General features: G+C 37.9%; 5 protein-coding genes across 8 annotated transcripts; 3 read left to right on the top strand and 2 right to left on the bottom strand.

Annotated features, from left to right (window-relative positions):
* Positions 1-246: 246 nt before the first annotated feature.
* Positions 247-6053, top strand: LOC124407997 (alpha-mannosidase 2). Its single transcript, XM_046884633.1, has 7 exons — positions 247-470; positions 540-1906; positions 2059-2397; positions 2538-2846; positions 2958-3486; positions 3584-3736; positions 3993-6053. Exons 1-7 carry the CDS (start codon positions 342-344, stop codon positions 4581-4583), a joined length of 3417 nt encoding a protein of 1138 aa, XP_046740589.1. The 5' UTR covers positions 247-341; the 3' UTR covers positions 4584-6053.
* On the bottom strand, positions 4575-5834 carry LOC124407998 (N-alpha-acetyltransferase 40). The gene is made up of 4 exons (XM_046884634.1): positions 5694-5834; positions 5241-5629; positions 4822-4980; positions 4575-4714 (listed from the first exon to the last, which is right to left on the bottom strand). Exons 1-4 carry the CDS (start codon positions 5697-5699, stop codon positions 4615-4617), a joined length of 654 nt encoding a protein of 217 aa, XP_046740590.1. The 5' UTR covers positions 5700-5834; the 3' UTR covers positions 4575-4614.
* Positions 6054-8336: 2283 nt separating the features above from the next.
* On the top strand, positions 8337-15510 carry LOC124408088. 4 transcript variants are annotated; one of them, XM_046884767.1, is made up of 20 exons: positions 8338-8655; positions 8841-8971; positions 9125-9256; positions 9331-9464; positions 9538-9863; positions 9987-10162; positions 10307-11266; positions 11348-11559; positions 11653-11781; positions 11859-11993; positions 12093-12252; positions 12384-12738; positions 12830-13009; positions 13101-13314; positions 13427-13603; positions 13677-13860; positions 13939-14140; positions 14401-14539; positions 14721-14905; positions 15047-15221. In XM_046884767.1, the coding sequence occupies exons 1-20, from the start codon at positions 8546-8548 to the stop codon at positions 15081-15083; spliced, it is 4278 nt and encodes a 1425-aa protein (XP_046740723.1). In that variant the 5' UTR covers positions 8338-8545; the 3' UTR covers positions 15084-15221. The 4 variants fall into 4 exon arrangements, with proteins under 4 accessions (XP_046740724.1, XP_046740723.1, XP_046740721.1 ...); XM_046884765.1 differs by having other exon boundaries at positions 8339-8655; positions 14997-15510; XM_046884766.1 differs by having other exon boundaries at positions 8339-8655; positions 12833-13009; positions 14997-15510.
* Positions 15511-15598: 88 nt separating this feature from the next.
* LOC124408089 (ERI1 exoribonuclease 3-like) lies at positions 15599-16575 on the bottom strand. Its single transcript, XM_046884769.1, has one exon. It carries the CDS (start codon positions 16333-16335, stop codon positions 15670-15672), a length of 666 nt encoding a protein of 221 aa, XP_046740725.1. The 5' UTR covers positions 16336-16575; the 3' UTR covers positions 15599-15669.
* Positions 16576-17006: 431 nt separating this feature from the next.
* Positions 17007-18971, top strand: LOC124408074 (replication factor C subunit 5). The gene is made up of 8 exons (XM_046884739.1): positions 17007-17211; positions 17299-17363; positions 17477-17604; positions 17717-17879; positions 17957-18116; positions 18235-18446; positions 18539-18616; positions 18737-18971. Exons 1-8 carry the CDS (start codon positions 17174-17176, stop codon positions 18877-18879), a joined length of 987 nt encoding a protein of 328 aa, XP_046740695.1. The 5' UTR covers positions 17007-17173; the 3' UTR covers positions 18880-18971.
* The last annotated feature ends 852 nt before the right edge of the window (positions 18972-19823 follow it).

Raw genomic sequence — 19823 nt, forward strand, 5'->3', positions numbered from 1 at the left:
ACCTATATATATACATCACTGCATTGATTACAGACGCATCTTCTTTCTAACTTCAAATCGCCTCGGGATTTACATCTGAAGGCATTCCCTATCAAATAAAACACACGGCGTATCAGAATTGGTCGATTCTCATTAATTAATATTTGACGAATTGCGTTCAAGTAGACAATAACATTCCACTAGTCGTAAGTTAGGTTAAATTTAACATACTTGAAGCAGCGTGAGTTTATTTGTTTATACTCTGCTAATAATACGGCAATTGCAAACGCCGGTAAGAAGCCGAATGAATTAGTTCTAATATACATTATTGGATATAAAATATTCGGGTACCAGTGAATGTAATGCGGGTTAGAAAGACTTTGGCCGTCTTTGGAACAGGGCTGGTGTTGGCAGGATGTGTTATGCTTTATCTCATGATGGATTTGGCACTATATCCAAATGATCGGGGATCAAAACTTCCACTTAAAGATGTAAGTTATTAAACAAATGCCACGTCATTTCTATTTCACAGAGGCTTATTTCTATTTGTGTTTCCACAGAGCCAGTGGCTACATTTTGAAGATCGGCTTACCAAGCTGGAAAAGGATTTCATTCAACATCATAAAGCCATGAATGCCATTCAGATCGCTGCTCAATCTAGAGATGTGGTGAATTCAAATAATAATGTGAACAATCTAGTCAGATCAACACCGAAACCATTTTATGTGGACCACCTAATCAACACCAACAAGAAACAGTGTAGCTTTTCACCAGAACAAGTACCACAGGTCGACATTCAAATGTTGGAAGTATACAAGAAATTAGAGTTTGACAACCCCAACGGGGGCGTTTGGAAACAAGGCTGGGCAATAGATTATGATGAGAAACAGTGGCATCCCACAAGAAAGTTGAAAGTATTTGTTGTGCCTCATTCCCATAACGATCCTGGCTGGTTAAAGACCTTTGAGAAATATTATCAGACCGAGACGCGGGATATACTTAATAATTTGGTAACAAAGCTTGCTGAGGATAAAAGACGCAAATTCATATGGGCCGAGGTATCGTTCCTTCAACTTTGGTGGGATGAACAGAACAAAGAGACTCAGGATGCGTTCAGACAGTTGGTTCATGACGGGCAGTTGGAAATCGTTGCTGGCGGTTGGGTCATGCCCGATGAATCTAGCGCCCATTGGTTGGCCCAGCTAACTCAATTGACCGAAGGTCACCAATGGTTGAAAAATAATTTAGACTTTGTTCCCAAATCAAGTTGGGCGATCGATCCATTTGGCCTATCGCCTACTATGCCTTACTTATTGAAGGGTTCAGGAATGGAAAATCTATTAATTCAAAGGGTACACTATTCTGTTAAGAAACGATTAGCCAGAGATAAACAGCTGGAATTTCGATGGAGGCAACTCTGGGACAACGATGGATCGTCTGAGATGTTTACACATATGATGCCATTTTATAGCTATGATGTACCTCATACTTGTGGTCCCGATCCAAAAGTCTGCTGCCAGTTTGATTTCAAGCGACTTCCAAGTTATGGTCTTACTTGCCCTTGGAAAGTGCCACCCCAAGTTATTAGCAGTAATAACGTTGCAGAGAGATCCATGCTCTTGTTGGACCAATATCGTAAAAAGGCACAGCTGTATAAAACCAATGCATTACTGGTACCATTGGGTGATGATTTTCGGTACAATCATCGCACCGAGTGGGATGCTCAGTACAACAATTACCAGAGACTTTTTGACTACATGAACTCGCATCCAGAACTCAATGTTAAAATTGAGTTTGGAACACTTAGTGATTATTTTGATGCTGTTCGGAACGAACAGATAGCAGAAAATTTCCCAACCTTGTCTGGAGACTTTTTCACATATTCGGATAGAGACGACCACTACTGGAGTGGTTACTATACTTCAAGGTATTTAGTTTACCAAACAAATATTAAAACATTACTAATTCAAAGTAATATTATTTCATCCAGGCAAATATAAAAAAATGCATGGCATTAGTTAGAACCAGTAAATAGATTCAGGAGAAGTGACAAGTATTGTAAACTGATAATATTTTCAGACCATTCCATAAGAGATTAGATCGTGTACTACTAGGATCGTTACGGAGTTCGGAGATCCTTGCTGCCATAGGATGGGTTCGAGGCGGTGATCAGTTAGCAGAAAAAAGTCTCTTTGACAGACTGCAACGTGCTAGGAGGTCACACTCTCTGTTCCAGCACCATGATGGCATAGCGGGAACAGCCAAAGACCACGTAGTCATTGATTATGCTGAAAAAATGATAACTGCCTTGAAAGACAGTGAGCATGTTTTGCAGCAATCAGCTATGCATCTATTAAAAAGTCAGCAAGAATTTCCTATTGACCCTAAAACAACATACTTCACTCTGGATGAAGCCAGGTTTGTATTTCAATCGTGTCATCTGTATTTAGCATTAAATTTTCTTACTCTTTCTACTCACACAGAAAAAATTATCTATTCGATTACAATTATATTATAAAAATAATTATTCTTTACATCCAATTGGTCTACTCCTAAAGATTGGATCACACGAGTCCTGGAAGTAAACATCTGCTCACTTTCGAGGCAGAGAAACTGTCAAAGAGAGTGATATTCTATAATCCACTACCCAGACAAAGGACTAAAATTCAGACATTGCTTATATCGACGCCGTACGTAAAAGTGACTGATCGAATGGGTCATCCAGTCCTGTGTCAACTATCTCCAATTTGGGTGGAAGTGGGAAGTTTATCTCCTGCGAAATTCGAACTTTCTTTTGAAGTTACTGTACCTGGCCTGGGTCTTAGCACATACCTAATTCATGTTCTTCCCAGTATTTCGTTAGCACCGTGAGTGAACCAGTCATAGAATTATTAATTAATCATAATATTATACGGCTATTTGGCAAACAAAATACATCAATGAATAATCTAAGTTATTGGTTTCATTTTCTATTTCAGACAAGTTCACATCGCTAATGTTACCTTATACAATGCTGCAGCCCGACCGTCAGTTGTCCCAGGATTTGCTCATCTTCAAGCTATTCCACAGAAACGGGAATTTTCTATTCAGCAGAGGTCAGAAATTGTGGCATCATTTACAGAGTCAGGACTTCTGAAAGCAATGCGAGTCGGCAACAATACAGTTCCGATCCATCTTGAATTTGTAAAATATGGGACGAAGCCCTTTGGAGACAAAAGTGGGGCATATCTTTTCTTGCCCAACAAACCAGATCCTGATGTGATTCCTGTACCACATGACACGATTGTTCACGTTGTGGAAGGACCTTTGCTATCAAGGGTTTATATACAATTACCTCACCTCTTTCACACCTGTACCCTATTCAATTCCCCTGACAGCGATGGGCTTGGTCTACACATACAGAACGAAGTTGACATTTCAGAGACACAAAACTTTGAAATTGCTATGAGATTGAACACAGGCATTGCATCCAGGGACCAGTTCTTCACAGACTCGAATGGCCTCAATGTAATTATTACTCTACCAGTTCCAGTTTACGCATTTCAGAGATATTAGAATTTGACGTACGTTGAAATCCTGAGCTCAAATATGAAACATTTCACAGATGGTGAGACGTCAGAGATTTCCTAAGCTACCAACACAGGGAAATTATTATCCACTGCCTGCAGCTGTATATATTGAAGATGAACAAATGAGACTGACAGTAGCTACAGCACAGCCGCTGGGTGTTGCTTCGATGGGAACAGGTCAAATTGAGGTAAAGTAAAGAAGTGATCTGTAAAATTTTGAAAAAAGATGTTTTAATTAAAGTTGTGAGGTCTCGATGACTGATATGAATTAATTGAACAAAAACTGATCAAATGAGATCATAAATGACATTGGCAGATTCGGAATCATATTTAAAATTTTTTTGTTTTTATTCGTTCATATAAAACCAGTCGCATGTTACAGAGCGACCTGCATCTTATTATGTGGTTATGGGGATTCATCTACTTTGTAATATCATATTACAGATTATGCAAGATCGACGACTCATGCAAGATGACAATCGAGGCTTAAGCCAGCCGGTAACGGACAATCTCTTGACCAATCATATATTCAATCTGGTCTTGGAAAGACGAACTGCCATGCCTTGTTCTGGAGCGTCACCAGCCTCAAACCATCCAGCAGGTTTACTGTCACTGGGTGGTTATTTGGCTACTCAAGGATTACTACATCCAATTATGGCTCTCCATCCTTCAAATTCGACATCAACTGAATTGCGTCCAGAGTTGTCGTCCCTAAGTTTTGATTTTCCTGCCGATATAGACGTAGCCAATTTAAGAGTTTTCCCAGTTCCCGAAGGGGCTGGCAAAGGTATGGGACTGGTCCTGCATAGGCAAGCCTTGGATCTCTGCTGGGGTGATAAGTCTTTCGCACACCGGACTAGAGTATCAGACGATGGAGAAGTTGATTTGGGAAAGTTCCTCGGAGATATGGAAGATTGGACAATAAGTGAAGCCCCGCTGACCTTCACTAGTGTTGGACCAACTTTAAAGTCCCCAATAATTAATTTGTGTCCACACGAAATACTACCGATCTTATTTCACCGGGCACAATCTTAGTTTTCATGTATTGTTACTTGATGGAATGAGTTTAGTCTGTCTTAGGGTTGACAATGCACAAATTCTGTTTGCTAAGAATGATGTAATGTACCTTTTCTGTGGTATAAGGGTTTGTGCTGTCAAGCCGGTACCTGAAATGACAGTGGGTCTTCTGTTATGCAATACTCTTGTGACGAACAAAATCTCATCAACTAAAGCATAGTTTTTAAAGTTTTAAATAATAATACAATTTGAATACCCAAGAGAATGAGAAAACGATATTGCTGCAGGATTGTGTTTGAAGACAGTCATAACAACCTTTTGCATTTGGGTTTGAAAGGCCATTGATTCCAATGCTTGCATCATAAAACGGCCTAATCCTCTGCGCCTGGATGATGGTTCAAGCTGTATTTCATAGCTGCACAGAGCAGAGAAAATGAAAGATTACGGTCCAAAATAAAATAATATTAAATATACAACCATGAACACAAAGTAAGATATGTGGGTTACACAGCTCTTCGAATTTAAATGATGAATAAAATTTGATAAGTGGATGCAATTCGATTTCAATGTATCAGTAGACTAGAGGCTTTTAGTACGAATTCATCATTCACCACTTTTCTTTCACCATGGAAATTCTGTCTCGATCACTGATAAATATATCATCTATTGATTTACCAGTACAGCACTTCTACACCATAGTCTATATCAAATCTGAAGTGGGAAAAACCGATTGGTATGTCGTCAGCAGATGCCACTAAATACCAAGCAGCTGGTTCTAATAATTCAGTCTGCTTAGCCTCAAGGTCCCAGCCCCATGCAGACTGCTCGTACATTTGTTTCATGTTGCGTTCCATGAGATCAAGAATCCAAGATACGGTCTGTTTTGACAAATCTTTAACCCTCTGACATGTGACCTCAATTAAAGCTCCGTCTTTGGCTTTGTATTTGCGAAAACATTCTAGAGTAGCAAGTGGATCTATCAGAGCATTTGCTTTTTCTACAAGTTGTTTGGCAGTTTTTTCTTTTTCTGCCTGAAGTTGGCGTCTTGTCTTATGTGCTCGTCTCTGAAAAATGCAACCAAAATTTGTTATTCCTCAAGAGTAATAAGGGCGTGAATTCAATACGCACCTTCATGTTTACAATTTTGCGAGAGAGGTCGATCAATTGTCTCTCAAATTAAATTTCGCAGTCAAATGCCTGGTGCTGCATTTGTGGTATTTATTATTTTCGTGAAATACTAACAAATACATTTCCAGAAGTATGTAGCAGCTTTTTAAAAACCAGCAAACATTAGTGAAACGATTGAAACTAACTTTGGCACATCTTGGTTTGGGGCAACTGGTATAAGTGGAACCTGGGTTAGAAATGCAACAATTCAGAAATGTAGTACGATACTCTGTGAATTTCCACGTTTGAAACCAACAATTGGAAAAGTACGAATGATCCTTTGGCATGCGAATGACTCTGAAATAAAGTAATACACTTTCATCTCGGTGGGTGTCTCGGTTTTTCTTACTTTGTCGAGCCTATGCTGACTAAAAGTTAAATTGCTATTGTTGTTATACTAGTTTCGGATTACACTGTGATATGCCACATCAGAGCATCAATTTTAGCATCGAGTAACCACATTATTTCAGTGTATAGTTTGCAGTGCCATAGATGCATTCCATCGTGACCTCATGATGAATCAATCAATATATGCACAGCAGTGAGGGGACGCTCAGCCATGCCAACAATGGATTTTGATGAGATCTGGGTATGTTGTGGAGGTATTTGCCCTAAGTACCAAGCTGACTGAAATTCATGCACCAACGTTTGGTTTCCGAGCAAATTGACGATGAAATTTTACACGGGGTATATACTATTTTTTTTCTTGTTCATGTACTCAATCTTACTAACTATTAAAAACAAACATTGCAATAGAAACGTACGGGAAAAAATTACCGTACAACATACGGTTATTTAGTAATTTCAGTTATTTTATATTATATATACATGCAACAATCATGTGGGTGGTATTTATTTTGTGATTATTTAGTAATCTCGCGCTGTCTGATCCTATGACGTTTTTTTAATCGATCAACCCAAGTCGAGCTAGTGGTGAAATGAAAGAAATCCGATAAAAATGGAAGCACAGCTTTCATTGCCCACTGATGTAAAGTCCGTGTTGTCACCTGAATAAGAATAAAATTAATTAATCGTAGCATATCAGACGCATGTGATTCTATTGTTTTTAATAATAAGAATACTCTACACTTTTCTCCAATGTGTTATTTACATTTTATAAAAATGTTTACCTGTTCCAAATTTTTCCGTGCTTCCAGAAATCGTTTGTATACTTTACTATCAATAGTTTTTCATTTGTTAAAGTGAGTTCTTTCTTTTCTTACATCGTCTCTCAATCGATAAAGTTGTGTCATATGTTTCAAGCGTTTCAAACATTTCAAGTGAGAGCATCCTTTTGTTTGCATGGTTTTCAAGGACCACTTTGGATGGGCTGCAGCAAGAGCAACTGTTCTTTCTTTGTATGATAATGGAATGTAATCATTTGGCTCTGGTGCGATTTCTTCAGGAATGTATTCCTCATCATTTCCCGCATCACCCTCGCACTGCAAGATACATTATTGGGAATTTTAATACATTCGCACAAAATGAAAACCAACTCATACTCGTAGAAATTCAACTTACCGCTGAATATTCTTATTATCCGTCTAACTCATCAATGCCCATCACTTCCTCATCGGTAATGATTTTTCTGTCTTCTCTCTTTTCTGTATTCAATGTGTTCTCTAATTTTAACAGACCTCGATCTAGTGGGTCTTCTTTTATTGTCAGAGCATCAGTTTCCTCCATCTTACACTTTTTTTATTTTTGAAATTTAATCGATATAGATTATTTGATATAGTGACCCCTACTATTTGCGTTACTTCATACACACTCTGTTAAGACAGGCTGTGAATGACTGGGGAGCTAGAATTACGTTAGGATCTTCACGGAATTTCCATGCCACCACCATGAGGGGGGGGGGGGGGGGGGGGGGGGGGTTAGTAAGAGTAAACGCAGGTATTTAACAATGCCGAAATACTTGGAATTTCCAATGTGTTTCCCCGCAATTTTATAACGCAATCTTTGTTATTGATATTTAGTAAGATTGAATACGTGATCGAGAAAAACAAATAGTGTACATCCCACGTGAAACTTTACCGTCGATTTGCTTGGAAACCAATTCCTAGTGCATAAATTCCCAGCAGCCTGGTATTTAGGGTAAATATCTCTGCACATACCTGAATCCCATTAAAATCCATTATTAGCATGTTTGAGGGTCCCCGTTGAGCTGCGCTCGTTGAACAGTGAGTAATTCTTTCCAAAGAAGAGGTTCTTCAAAACAATTTTTTGAACTATATTAATCGACAATTAACAGAACGGTTCTTTCAAAACAACACAGTTATTAATCATCAGAGAGAGGCCAATCGCTCACAAATAACTTATAAGATGTAGCTGAACGCGCTCTACAGCCGGTCTTCTAATCAGGCTCCACCACTAAGGAACGCCGCCATTATTTTGACCTGATAGAAACATGCCGCGACAGCGCTTCGCCGTCGGCGCCAAAAGTCGCTGATGGTAAGTATGGAGACCAGTGTTACCGACGCAACGATGAAATGACATCGTCAATGCATTTTCATGAGCGATTTATACCGCCGCGAGAACTTGCCACCCATGGAAATTCAGCCAGATGGTGCTTGTTAGTTTTCTCGAAAGAGGGTTCAATCTTTTTCAATATTCAATTTTCATTGTGTGCGCCTTCTGGAAAGAATATTTTATCCACGTTTAACGATGGCCTCCCGTAAATATTTTCAAATTTAAAACGGCTCTGATAGTCAAAGACGTCCATCTGTCGATTCAAGGTTATGGTGAAAGTCACTTGTGTATTTATTTAGTTTAACAGACGTTTTGTGCGGTTCCAATAAAATTTCCCGATTATGGAATTCAGGGGAAATTCCAACAACGGCGCGGAGACGAATTTAATCGACGTTACGATTTTCGGTAGCCCGCCACCGCAAGCCTCGTCCACTGTTGAAAGAAGGCCCAGGTACGTTATTACCGATGATTTTTTTTTTTTTTTATTTCTGAATACCATGCATAATTAGTTAAAGTATCGCATCAACGGCTATTTTTTGTTCCCATCTTTTCCCTCGTGTGCTTTTCTCTGTGTCATCCCTAACTGAAAATATTCCTGATACTCGTTTCATATTTTGAATTACTTCGATTTTGCAGCTTAAAAACTTGGGGAGTACGCCAAGCAGCACAGGACAATAACAAAACCAAGTATTCCGTTCTGAATGATACCGATGTGAAACAAAGTACCGTGAATTCGTCGCTAGGAATCCTCAATAACATATCATCCTGTAAGTTTCTTGGTATTTTTTTTTCAACTAGTACCATGTAAAGTGAAGCGAGATTGTTTCATTCTTAAAGTGATGACAGTGATCGATTGTTATTTACTAATAAAGGTTGGTACAGAAAAGTTTATATTGCTTAACAAATATGTAATATCACAGTGCTCGAAGACAGCGGTGTTATGGAAGGAAAAAAGAATTCCAGCATTTCTAACAAAATAGAAACTGAACGAGAACTTGCTCGAAAGCTGCTCCAACGATGTAGCGCACCTAGAGGAGCCACTCTAACATCGGGTAAATATTAAATCGCGTGGCATTCTTTACTCCAAAATAGATCTACAGAACTGATAAAACTAATTTACCTGCAGACTGGGACAAAGAAAATGATGGGAATATTCAAAACCTATCAAAGGATCATACTCCCTCCACTTTAATGGACTCAGGGCAACAGAGTTTACTTAACAACAGCGATACACTTGAAGAAAATACAGCGGCTAATCAGGTATGACGATCTGAATTGATTTTGTGGGTAGAATTTTCAATATAATCTTTATCTTGACCTGAACTTTGTTTAGATAATTTTCAAGCCTACTGAAATATCCGCACGTTCCTCAGTGCTGAATAATAGTTTCGATAAGAGCATTGGATCATCTACCTCGTCGAAGAGCAGAGATGGCATTAGTTTTGATACATCTGCTGCTGCGGAGCTTATTGCTCAGTTTGGAGACGAAGATTTCCAATCTGGATCCAGAGTTGAAAGTCGAATGGTGGCAGATGAATTGTCATGGAATCAAAACTATCCTTATGCTATGCCGATGAATACTTTAAGCAGCGGTGAAAAGGAAAGATTAGAGTTATCTTGTTTCTCGGGAATCGTTGGAGATTTTGATTTGTCATCAGCGTGAGTTTTAAGCGCATTTTAGTAGAGCTAGATATTCATTTTTTCATTACCTTTTTACATTAATGATGAGTTTTATCTTTATCTATTATGATTAAATTTTGATTCTTTACCCTTTATTTTTAGATCTTCTACCGGCCGTAGAGTTTCAGTTGGTGAATTTTTTCAACGTAAATGTGGTAATATTGGACAACTCCAGGAAACTGATTCGGCGCCAAGACCAAGTTTTGGTGTAACAATTAATAGTCCAATAAAGCATCGTCCTCTAGTGCCATTAGTGGATGAAACAGCCATGACTGCGGGTAAGAATTCGGTATTGCATTCAGTATTCGGAATTCATATTTATCAATCGACACGCCGTTGCCGATAGTAAATGGTAGCAATGTGTCACCAGGATCTTGATCTCAATCTCAACCATTAATATTCTATACTTTTGCAAATTATAGAATCAAGTCTGAGAGAAGTAAATAAGGGAGACATGGAATCTGTGAATTGTACAAAACAACACAGTTTAATGAGTTTGAGCAGTATTGCACAAGTACTTTCTGATGTCGATAATGGTTCTCCACGCCGTTTGGTGGACGAACTTATTAAAGCCAAAAGAAGAAAAAATCTTCCCCCGTCTCAGCTACTCAATGAGCCAACGACCCAAAACAGGGAGACTTTTACTTGTCCGCCTCATAGTTTGCCATTCAATTCGTTGGCAATGTCTGTAAATGAAAAACCTGAAAGAGACACAACAATGAAAGGGCATAAATTCCCATTAAATTCTCCTAAATTGTCACTGGATAGTAAAACTGTACAAGAATTTCTGACCAACAAATCAAAATTAAGTAGGATGTCTCTGAATGTGGGATTGGGTGCGATAGAAAATCATAACAAAAGTGACACTTATAATTTCATGGAAAAATGCACTGATGGCCAAAAAAAAATGAGTAGTGCAAAATTGGAAAAGACTTTCAACGAACCAAAAGACACAAATAAGTCTTGCATTTACCGATCCAGTGCCACTCGTAATTTATTATCTTGCTTGGATGATTCAATAGATGCTCAGAAGCCGAATCTAAATGTTCAAAGTTTTGAGCAAGACCCAAATATTTCTGGAAAAAACCTGTACGACAATCAGGATTTTTGTCAGACTCCCAAGAAATCACAAAGTATGCTTCAGAATTCAATGACATTCCAAAATATTACATCGGCACCGATACGGACTTCTGCAAGTTTCTTGAAAAATATGAAGATTGAAAATAATAAGACGGCAACTCCAGGGTTGACTTCAAGTTTTAAGAGATCCTTTGAAAAAACTTTGCACAGTGCAGGGACGTCGTCTCTTGAATGTAATGCAGATCCTGAATCCAGTTATGACATTTCTCAGTTCAATCAGAATGAAAAAACAGGATCACACGGTGAGTTTAGAGTGAATTTAATTGCGTCACTTATTACAGAAGTCGATTGAACATTGTTACATAATGCAATTGTTTCTGTAGGGGATGATGTAACGGCAAAGAATACCAACGAATTATGTAGCTGCATTGTTGGTGTACCAAGGGAAGCTGAAATTGAATTATCGAACGGTACTGACCGTTGGATGAGTTGTACTCTAACATTATATCAAATACAAGGAAGCAAGGAAAACATAGTGTTGAAAATGCCGAAAGATGCTGTATTGGTAGCACCCAACGATGGAAAGCTTGTCAAAGTCTGGAAAATTTATACAACAGTAACTGCGAGATTATGCAGTACTAAGTCATTTTTTAGAATATGTATCTATACGTACATATCTATCTTCCAGATTGGTGTGATCGTGCGTCAAATGAGAGAACCTGTAATCGTGGTGATCAACATTGCAGTATCAGATGTGGTGACGCGGTCCAGCAAAGTAATCAAACACGTCATGTGTTTTGTACCTGAGGAACCACAGGTGCGTCAGGCGGTTCTTTTAAAACCAGACAGTTATACATGCAGCAAATTTCCTTTCATTATTACATCTTTCCACAGATTGGAGTCATGATTCATACTGGGCAAAATAAAATTGATTTTCAAATCGTAGCTGAAAAATGCAGCAAAACATTCCCCGTCACATTAGAAAACAAAAACAATGCTGAACTTCCCATAAGATTAATTATTGTAAAGGTGAGCTAATAATTGCACATCAGTCAGCTGCGGAACAGTACTCGGAAGTTATCACATTACCAAGTTAAAATATATATTTATTATTTTCAAAATTTTCAGCATCCTAACCAACCTCAAGTATTCAGTATTGATTGTTCTGCTGACGAAACTGCGTGTAGTCTCAACGAAAATGAAGTCAAGTACAACTTGACTCTTAAGCCTCATCAACAATCTACTGTCAACATTCAATTCAATGGAATTTCTTTGTCCTCATTCAACGGTAAGAACAATTCATGAATACTGTAAGAGCAGTCTAATGCATTTCAAATTTCGTTCATATCGAGCTTTTACTTTGTTCTCAGAAAGACATGTATAGAGGTATGATTTCAGTCTCATTTCCATTTGTTACAGTACAAAAGGCTCTCTGTCATGCTACAGGAAAGCTTTTCGTCCAGCTTCGTACAGATGATAGCAAGGGCTTACTATTCAGAGAAATATCACTGGCTGGTTCTATTGGTGTATCTAAAATAGACTTGGTCGATACGCAACTACCTATAGTTGTTCCAAAAAGAGATAGCAAACCGATAGGCCTTGTGAACTCAGGAGTCCTTGCAGTCACTTTAACTACCTCACTTGTTGAAAATGACAAGTCGACCAGTTCTGCAGGTGATTTTTCAATAAAACCAAACACCCTATTCCTTCAAGCTGGTGAAAAGGGCATTATCCTCGTTACACACAAATCCCGGATGAACGACTCTGGAGAAAGGTAGTGATTTGAAAGATTGGTTATTCACACATTCTGTTATAACAAATGAACATTTTTTAACGAAAATATACCTAATCTATTTCTTACACAGCAGACAAGCGGTCATCAAAGTAATTGCCGGTGGCAACGAATACTACTATCCAGTAATAGGGGATAGTACCCATCTTCGTGACCAACTTTCTCCAAGCAACATGCAGCGCAGTACGACACCACTATCTCAAGAAAGAAAATCGAAATCACCTACATCACCACGGAGTTCAGCATCTACTCGGTAGACGTGATTGATAAACAGTAATATTTTTACAGACTGGGACGAGTACTATTCATGTTCTATAATTTTCCATGTCATTCTACACCCGTAGCTCCGGTAATTCTGGACGGCATTCACCCTGCAGTACTGGTTCAGCATCAACGATCTCAGGGGATGTAATTCCAATTCAGGCAACACATGCAGCACTCGTATGGAGCAGTATTAAAACTGGAAAGTCGGATATCAAGGAGTTTTCAGTTTTGAACAAGAGTGAGAACAAACTCAGACTTCAGGTCAACATTGTTGATAACAACAAAAGTTTCAAAGTAAGTTTCCCACCTGCGTAACTTACAGAGGTTGAGGTTCGCACAGGATATATTGTATCTTCCTGTGGAGAAACACAAGGTTTAGTCACTAAAATTGTAATTTTTACTCCAGTTTCTCAAGGATCGTCACACAGTTGGGACAAATATGGTGTTAGCTTTGCAGCGCATGACAAGCAAAGTGATATCTGTTCAATTTAGCCCAAGCAATCCCGGAGCATGTGCTGGAAAAATATTATTCTCCCATTACAGCGGTGGAAAAGAGCCGGAAGAATCTTCACACCGAAAAACAGTCTGTATTAAATCTGCATTTCATTATTAAAATTCAATGGGACAATTTATTGTTAAATATGATATAATTTTAGATATTTTTATATGGCTACGGAGGTGTTGGCAAAGTTGAAATTTCACAAGCATTTAAAGATACCAGCGGGTTGATGTGGCTTTCCCTTGGTCATATGGATACAGTTGGGAATCTAAGTGCAAGAATCAAACTGCAAAATACGGGAAATTTATGTTCATATGCCGTTGTCAAGGTGATACCAAAAGGTCAGTTTCAGAGGTCGTGTAACTTTAAATTTCAAGTAAATATAATACCCTTATTTTTATTTTACCATACTATTTTAGCTTTGTACCCGGAGATGATATCCAGTTGGCACGTGACTCCTTCAGAGTTGTTACTAGGGCCTGGCGAGATTCAGTGGATAAGATTAGAGTTTCATCCGAGACGAGAAGACCTCGCTTTACTACGGCGTGCAGATATATCTCAAGTAATTGGAACTCTGTCTATTACACACGGAGATGAGCCGACAAGATGGCGTATTCGTAGGTAAATGATCCATCCCAATTGACTCTGAAAGTTTGGTTCTAGTTTCATGCTTCGGGGCTGACTGATTTAATCTTGGCGTATTATTTGATTCAGTTACCTTCTAGTAGATAATTGATGCAATGTCAGTATATACTATCAATATTACGTACATTACATATACAATAGACAAGTTATCGTTACATGTAATCAACCTATGTGAAGCTGGCTCTCAATTTTTTAATTGAAATTTTAACTCAGTATTACGGTATTTTTCATTACAGGCTGTATAAAAAATTGAAAGAATCCGGTAAATTTAGAGGACAAGAGGACGATATATTTAAAAATATTGTTTATCCATTGTGCAGAGCATTCCCAGGAGAGGAATTGGTACAAGATTTGAGCATCATCAAAGAAACAGTTGTAAGGAATTTTTATCTCATATCTATTAGTAGATCTAAACATATAATATGTGTGCCAATACATACCTATATTTCAATTTGTTTGGGTTCTCAAATAATGCATCTGTTCTACCGGGTACAAGAGACTTAGTAATCAGTATTCAAAAAATGTCTTTGTTCTGACATTGTCTAAAACATTCCAGCAACATCTTGGTGATCTCTGTCGTGGTGTCTACCAGCATCAAGTAATGTTGACGGTGGAAGTTAACGCGGATGATACGTTGACAGTGTTGAATGACAACGCTGATGACACACAGATGTTTAATTCTGTCTGCAGTGACAGCAGTAGTATATTCACTGCTGGATGCAATAGTTATATGCTATCAGAGTAAGGAAATATTAAAATTTGCAGTAGTAGCTTTTATTTTGAAGACCATATGTAAGTGGATAATTAAGATACATTACCTAAAATCTTTCAGGACAATCGTAGATGGAAATGGGAGAGAAATGTCTGAAAGTGATTTTACGGTGACACCGTCAGTTGTAAACTTGACACCGCCGTTTAGAACTGAAGCAACTGTAACAGTTTCCAGCTTTTGTAGCGTCGCACAGCCATTTGAAACAGTCTTGTCCCACAGCGAAGGGGTAAGCGTTGTACCCACGGAAGGCATGATTCCAGCTAAGAGAAGTTTCCCATTAAAAGTGCAATGCAGCAAGCAAATAAAGAAAAATACAGAAGCCGTACTTCAGATATTTATGGAAAATCAGAAACGATCAGTTTTAATTACCATATCGTCCAGCAATTGAAAGTATCCAATTTTAGTATTAATACCATTATTTTTGCACGTTCGTAATATAATTTTTTACTGCATTTTTATACTATACATATATTATACATTCCTGTATGGTCATGACATATTAACTTCCAGTGGTGAATATGTCATAGCTAATGTTGATGTAACCAGTAAATTGTGCTTGAAAATTTTCAAAAGAGGAAAAGGAATTTATTTGATACAGACTAGGGTTTGCTTAGTAATAGAATACAGCTGTTAACATTGGTTTCTTTATTCTCTAATCATCCATACATTTCTCGTTAATGCAAAATATGTTTAGTACATCAACGAGCAAGTTTCAGTTTATAATCTTATCATCTCAATTCCCTAGCTCAGTTGTAATCTCGAAGTCAACTTTACAACCCATTCCCAACATTTGAATTATTCTAGTCATGTTGTAGGTGTCATCTATTCCCGAATGTAGGTGACCTGTGTGCGGTAAATCAAGGTGTCTAAGCATATCCGCTAAACTTTTCGGATAATGTCCCGTCGCAGTATAAAATGATGTTTTCAAATTGATCCATTTATGAAAATAATCTGGGATGACCGTTTCAGTGATTGCGCATTGCTCAGGTAGCATTACCTTCAAGTCCCAATTACCACAAGTTACAAATGCACCGTTACTGGTACCCTTCAAAAAATTTCCTTTGTCCAACCATTGTTGAAACTTTAAAAATATTTCAGGAAAGTGTTGACGATCATCCACCATTTCTTGTATAATACCGGTTAAATTGGTACAATGGGAAGTCAGTACAGGATGGATCCGAGGCTTGATATACTCGTGAAATACATCTTTGACTTGCCAAGTTCTAGTGCACAGTGCCAAGCATGGCAGTTCTATTATCTCTTGAGGACTTAACTTCACATCTTTTGTGCACGTTGCCTCGAAATCGAGAACAAGCAAATGTTTAAAACTTTGTGTCACATTTTTGCTCTTGTTTATTTTGAATGCCGGGTGAAATTGCAGGAAACGGTGCGCCATCATATGAATATATACATGTGTCGGCTGTGCCTAACCTCGACGTAACCTCAAAACTATGTCAAAATACGATTGAAGTTTCCGAGTTGAAGTATCAGCGAAAATTCATTAAATACCTAGTATCCAAGTTTCTCAGTAATACAGAAAATTGCCTCTGTTCGTTACATTTTGGGTAAATTTCTTCGCAATAATAACAGAGAGACTACGGTTTCTCCTTTGTTGTATTTCAGTGTCGTACTACAGTCTCAACACACCTTGCAAATTCGAGATACAATACATTCATACCTTATTACTGTATCCATTAACTTTTCAATCTTTTGCAATTATGTCAATTTTAATCATATGATGAATAATTTTGCATTGTGAGGTAATAATACTACGTTAATACAATGCGTAAATATGTATTAATAAAAATTTGAATCCACCGGGAAACAAAACGCAACCGGTAGTTCTAAAGGAATTTAACATTTGATTAGCGATTTTCCAGGAATTATAAAGTATTATTCAGTGATTTTGCGTCTAGATGAATTTATTTATGATTTTTGCGATTAATAGGATTCGCTAGTAGATGCCAGTATTGCAAAATGCTTATTGACCGGCTGGTTATGTGGACGTCGGTAAGTCATGATTCAATTTTTTTGATGCCAGCTTGGACAAACTCTGAATCGAGTTTCGAATCTTAGTTCACTTTGTTGTTATGGCTGTATTTCGCGCGGCGAATTGGTGGCAAGTGCGTCCGTCGACAAGTTTTTGAGGTTGAAAGTTGGAATAAACGGAATAAACAAAGTAATAATTAATAAACAGAAAGTAGAAGCTTGTATTCGTAAATTAATCGGCGGTCATTATGACGCAGGAAACACCAGCAGTTGCTAATCTTCCATGGTAATTCTTAAGCCACCCTATCTTTTTCAAATTTATATAAGGTGAAAATTTATACATGCTATAAAGGTGATTTAATGCTTTCGACAGGGTTGAAAAGTACCGTCCAACAAAATTAGAAGAACTTATATCACATGAGGAGATAATAAAAACAAGTAGGTGGCAAGTTTTAAGATAATTAAAACGCATGCTGTCATTACTGCAGCTATTTTATGAATATCATAGAGATTTATTGGATTAGATTTTCAGATACTTAATTTTTTTTCAGTCAACAAATTTATCAAAGAGGACCAATTACCTCATCTTTTGTTTTATGGACCACCGGGAACAGGAAAAACTAGTACCATACTGGCATCAGCTAAACAGCTCTATACTCCAGCTCAATTTAGCTCAATGGTCTGTATGATTTTGAAAAAATGTACCAAGTGATTTTCAATTGGGAAATTTTTACAAAACATATCTGATTTATTGAAAATCATTCGGCAATATATTATGACATTTTTATCAGGTATTGGAATTGAACGCTTCCGACGACAGAGGAATCGGTATAGTTAGAGGACAAATTCTAAACTTTGCCAGCACTCGAACAATTTTCAAACACGGATTTAAATTAATTATTCTTGATGAAGCTGATGCCATGACAAATGATGCTCAAAATGCTCTTCGAAGAAGTAAGACGAGTTAAAATTACTCTTTCACTTGATGCTAAATTCAACGATCGACTGAACGTAATTTCATATTCTTACAGTCATTGAAAAGTATACAGAGAATGTCAGATTTTGCGTGATCTGTAACTATCTAAGCAAGATTATTCCAGCAGTGCAATCGCGTTGCACTAAATTTAGATTTGGTCCTCTGGCACCTGAACAAATAATGCCTCGTCTTGAGTACGTGATTGACAAGGAAAAGTAAGAGATATTTTTCTGCATGAAATTCTTTTTTTTTTCTACATTTCAACGGATTCTTGAGTCATAGAAATCATAATGTACAACATTTTTACAAACTCAAATATCGTATTACTCAAAGCCTAACAGTCGAAGAAGATGGAAAAAAGGCGTTGATGACGTTGAGTGGCGGCGATATGAGGAAAGTCTTGAACGTGCTCCAAAGTACATGGCTTGCTTATGGATCGGTAACTGAGGAAACGGTTTACTCTTGCGTCGGACATCCTCTTCCTAAGGACATTACGAGCATTGCCAATTGGCTACTGAATGAAAACTATGTACTCGCCTATTGCAGTATCCTTTCACCAGAAAAGTGGCAGAAGTTGCCAATCGTTCATGCTTTTAATAGTTATTGTAATTGGATGGTACCTTAACAAATTTCACAGAAATACAGGACTTGAAAATGAAGAAAGGATTAGCTTTGCAGGATATTTTAACAGAGCTTCATTCCTTTGTGAATAAAAGTGAGTTGCAAAGGCAAAATGCGATAACTTCTCAAGTTATCATATTCGAATAGTTATGTGCTAATTTACTGCATCGTAAACGTGCGTATAATTACTACAAGCATGATTATTATTTTTCAGTCGAGTTTCCCGATGATATACTCATCAATTTGGTGGTGAAAATGGCTGATATAGAGCGAAGAGTTGCGACTGGATGCACAGAGGCTGTGCAATTGAATGCTCTTGTTGCAGCATTCCAATGTGCTCGAGAAATCGAATGTTAATTTAGGTGCTATCGAATGAAGGTGCATTCGTTATTTCAAATATTGTGTCATAAGCTCGTTAAGAATTAGGAAATATATATGAATTTTGATACGTAGAGGTGAGAAAAATTCGGTATCACTATAATTTGACAAAGAGAACTACATTCGTCTTGAAAAACTATAGTGTTACCGAAGTAATCGATGATTTTACAAAATGAAAGTGTTTATTTTTTTTGGCAATTACACTCACTTTAATTTACGTGAAATTCGCACGTCTCTCTATCTCCACTCTTGCACAGAGGAGATGAGAGCATTTGGAACGGAAAGTACAGACAAGCGTAATTAGTAAGTAGGCAGTCGTCCTACTTTCGTGAAGCTTTTCCCGAGTCTCTGGTTCGGGCCCGTCCGGCGGGTTCCGCTAACGGGCTTAAGCCGTGTCCACCATATCTATTTGCGTGTAACTTACTACGTGAAAATTATCCACCGAGTGTACAATTTTTGGAAAGAATCGAGCGGCAGAGAAGCTATTTTTAGCTCGGGACTGCCGCAATGAGTTACGTTCGGTGTAAAGATTTTTCTGCAATGCCGGAATGAGGGGAAGAAAAAAGAGGGATGAAATTCTCGCTCAGACTGCAGGACCCTTTCGGGTTGGGGATATAATTAAGTTCACGAGTAGTTATTTAATACGCGCATACGTGTGCAGTTGCAGCAATGGAAGAAAAATAAGGAAAAATAATTAAATTAAAAAAATATCAACACATTACTGTACAACTTTCAAAAAGTAGGGCAATCGCAAGTGAACCGACTCGAAACCCGCTAATGTTCCCATTATTAGACCATCGTGTTTACCACAAACCCACGAGCGGCCCGCGCACTCTGAATCATTCAAACTGCATGTCGCACCTCAGCAGTAGAAGCAGGATTAACCGGAGTAGAAAATAAGTATGTATCTACTGAAGAGACTC

This window comes from Diprion similis, chromosome 7 (genome assembly GCF_021155765.1).
Source record: "Diprion similis isolate iyDipSimi1 chromosome 7, iyDipSimi1.1, whole genome shotgun sequence".
NCBI classification, from domain to species: Eukaryota; Metazoa; Arthropoda; class Insecta; order Hymenoptera; family Diprionidae; genus Diprion; species Diprion similis.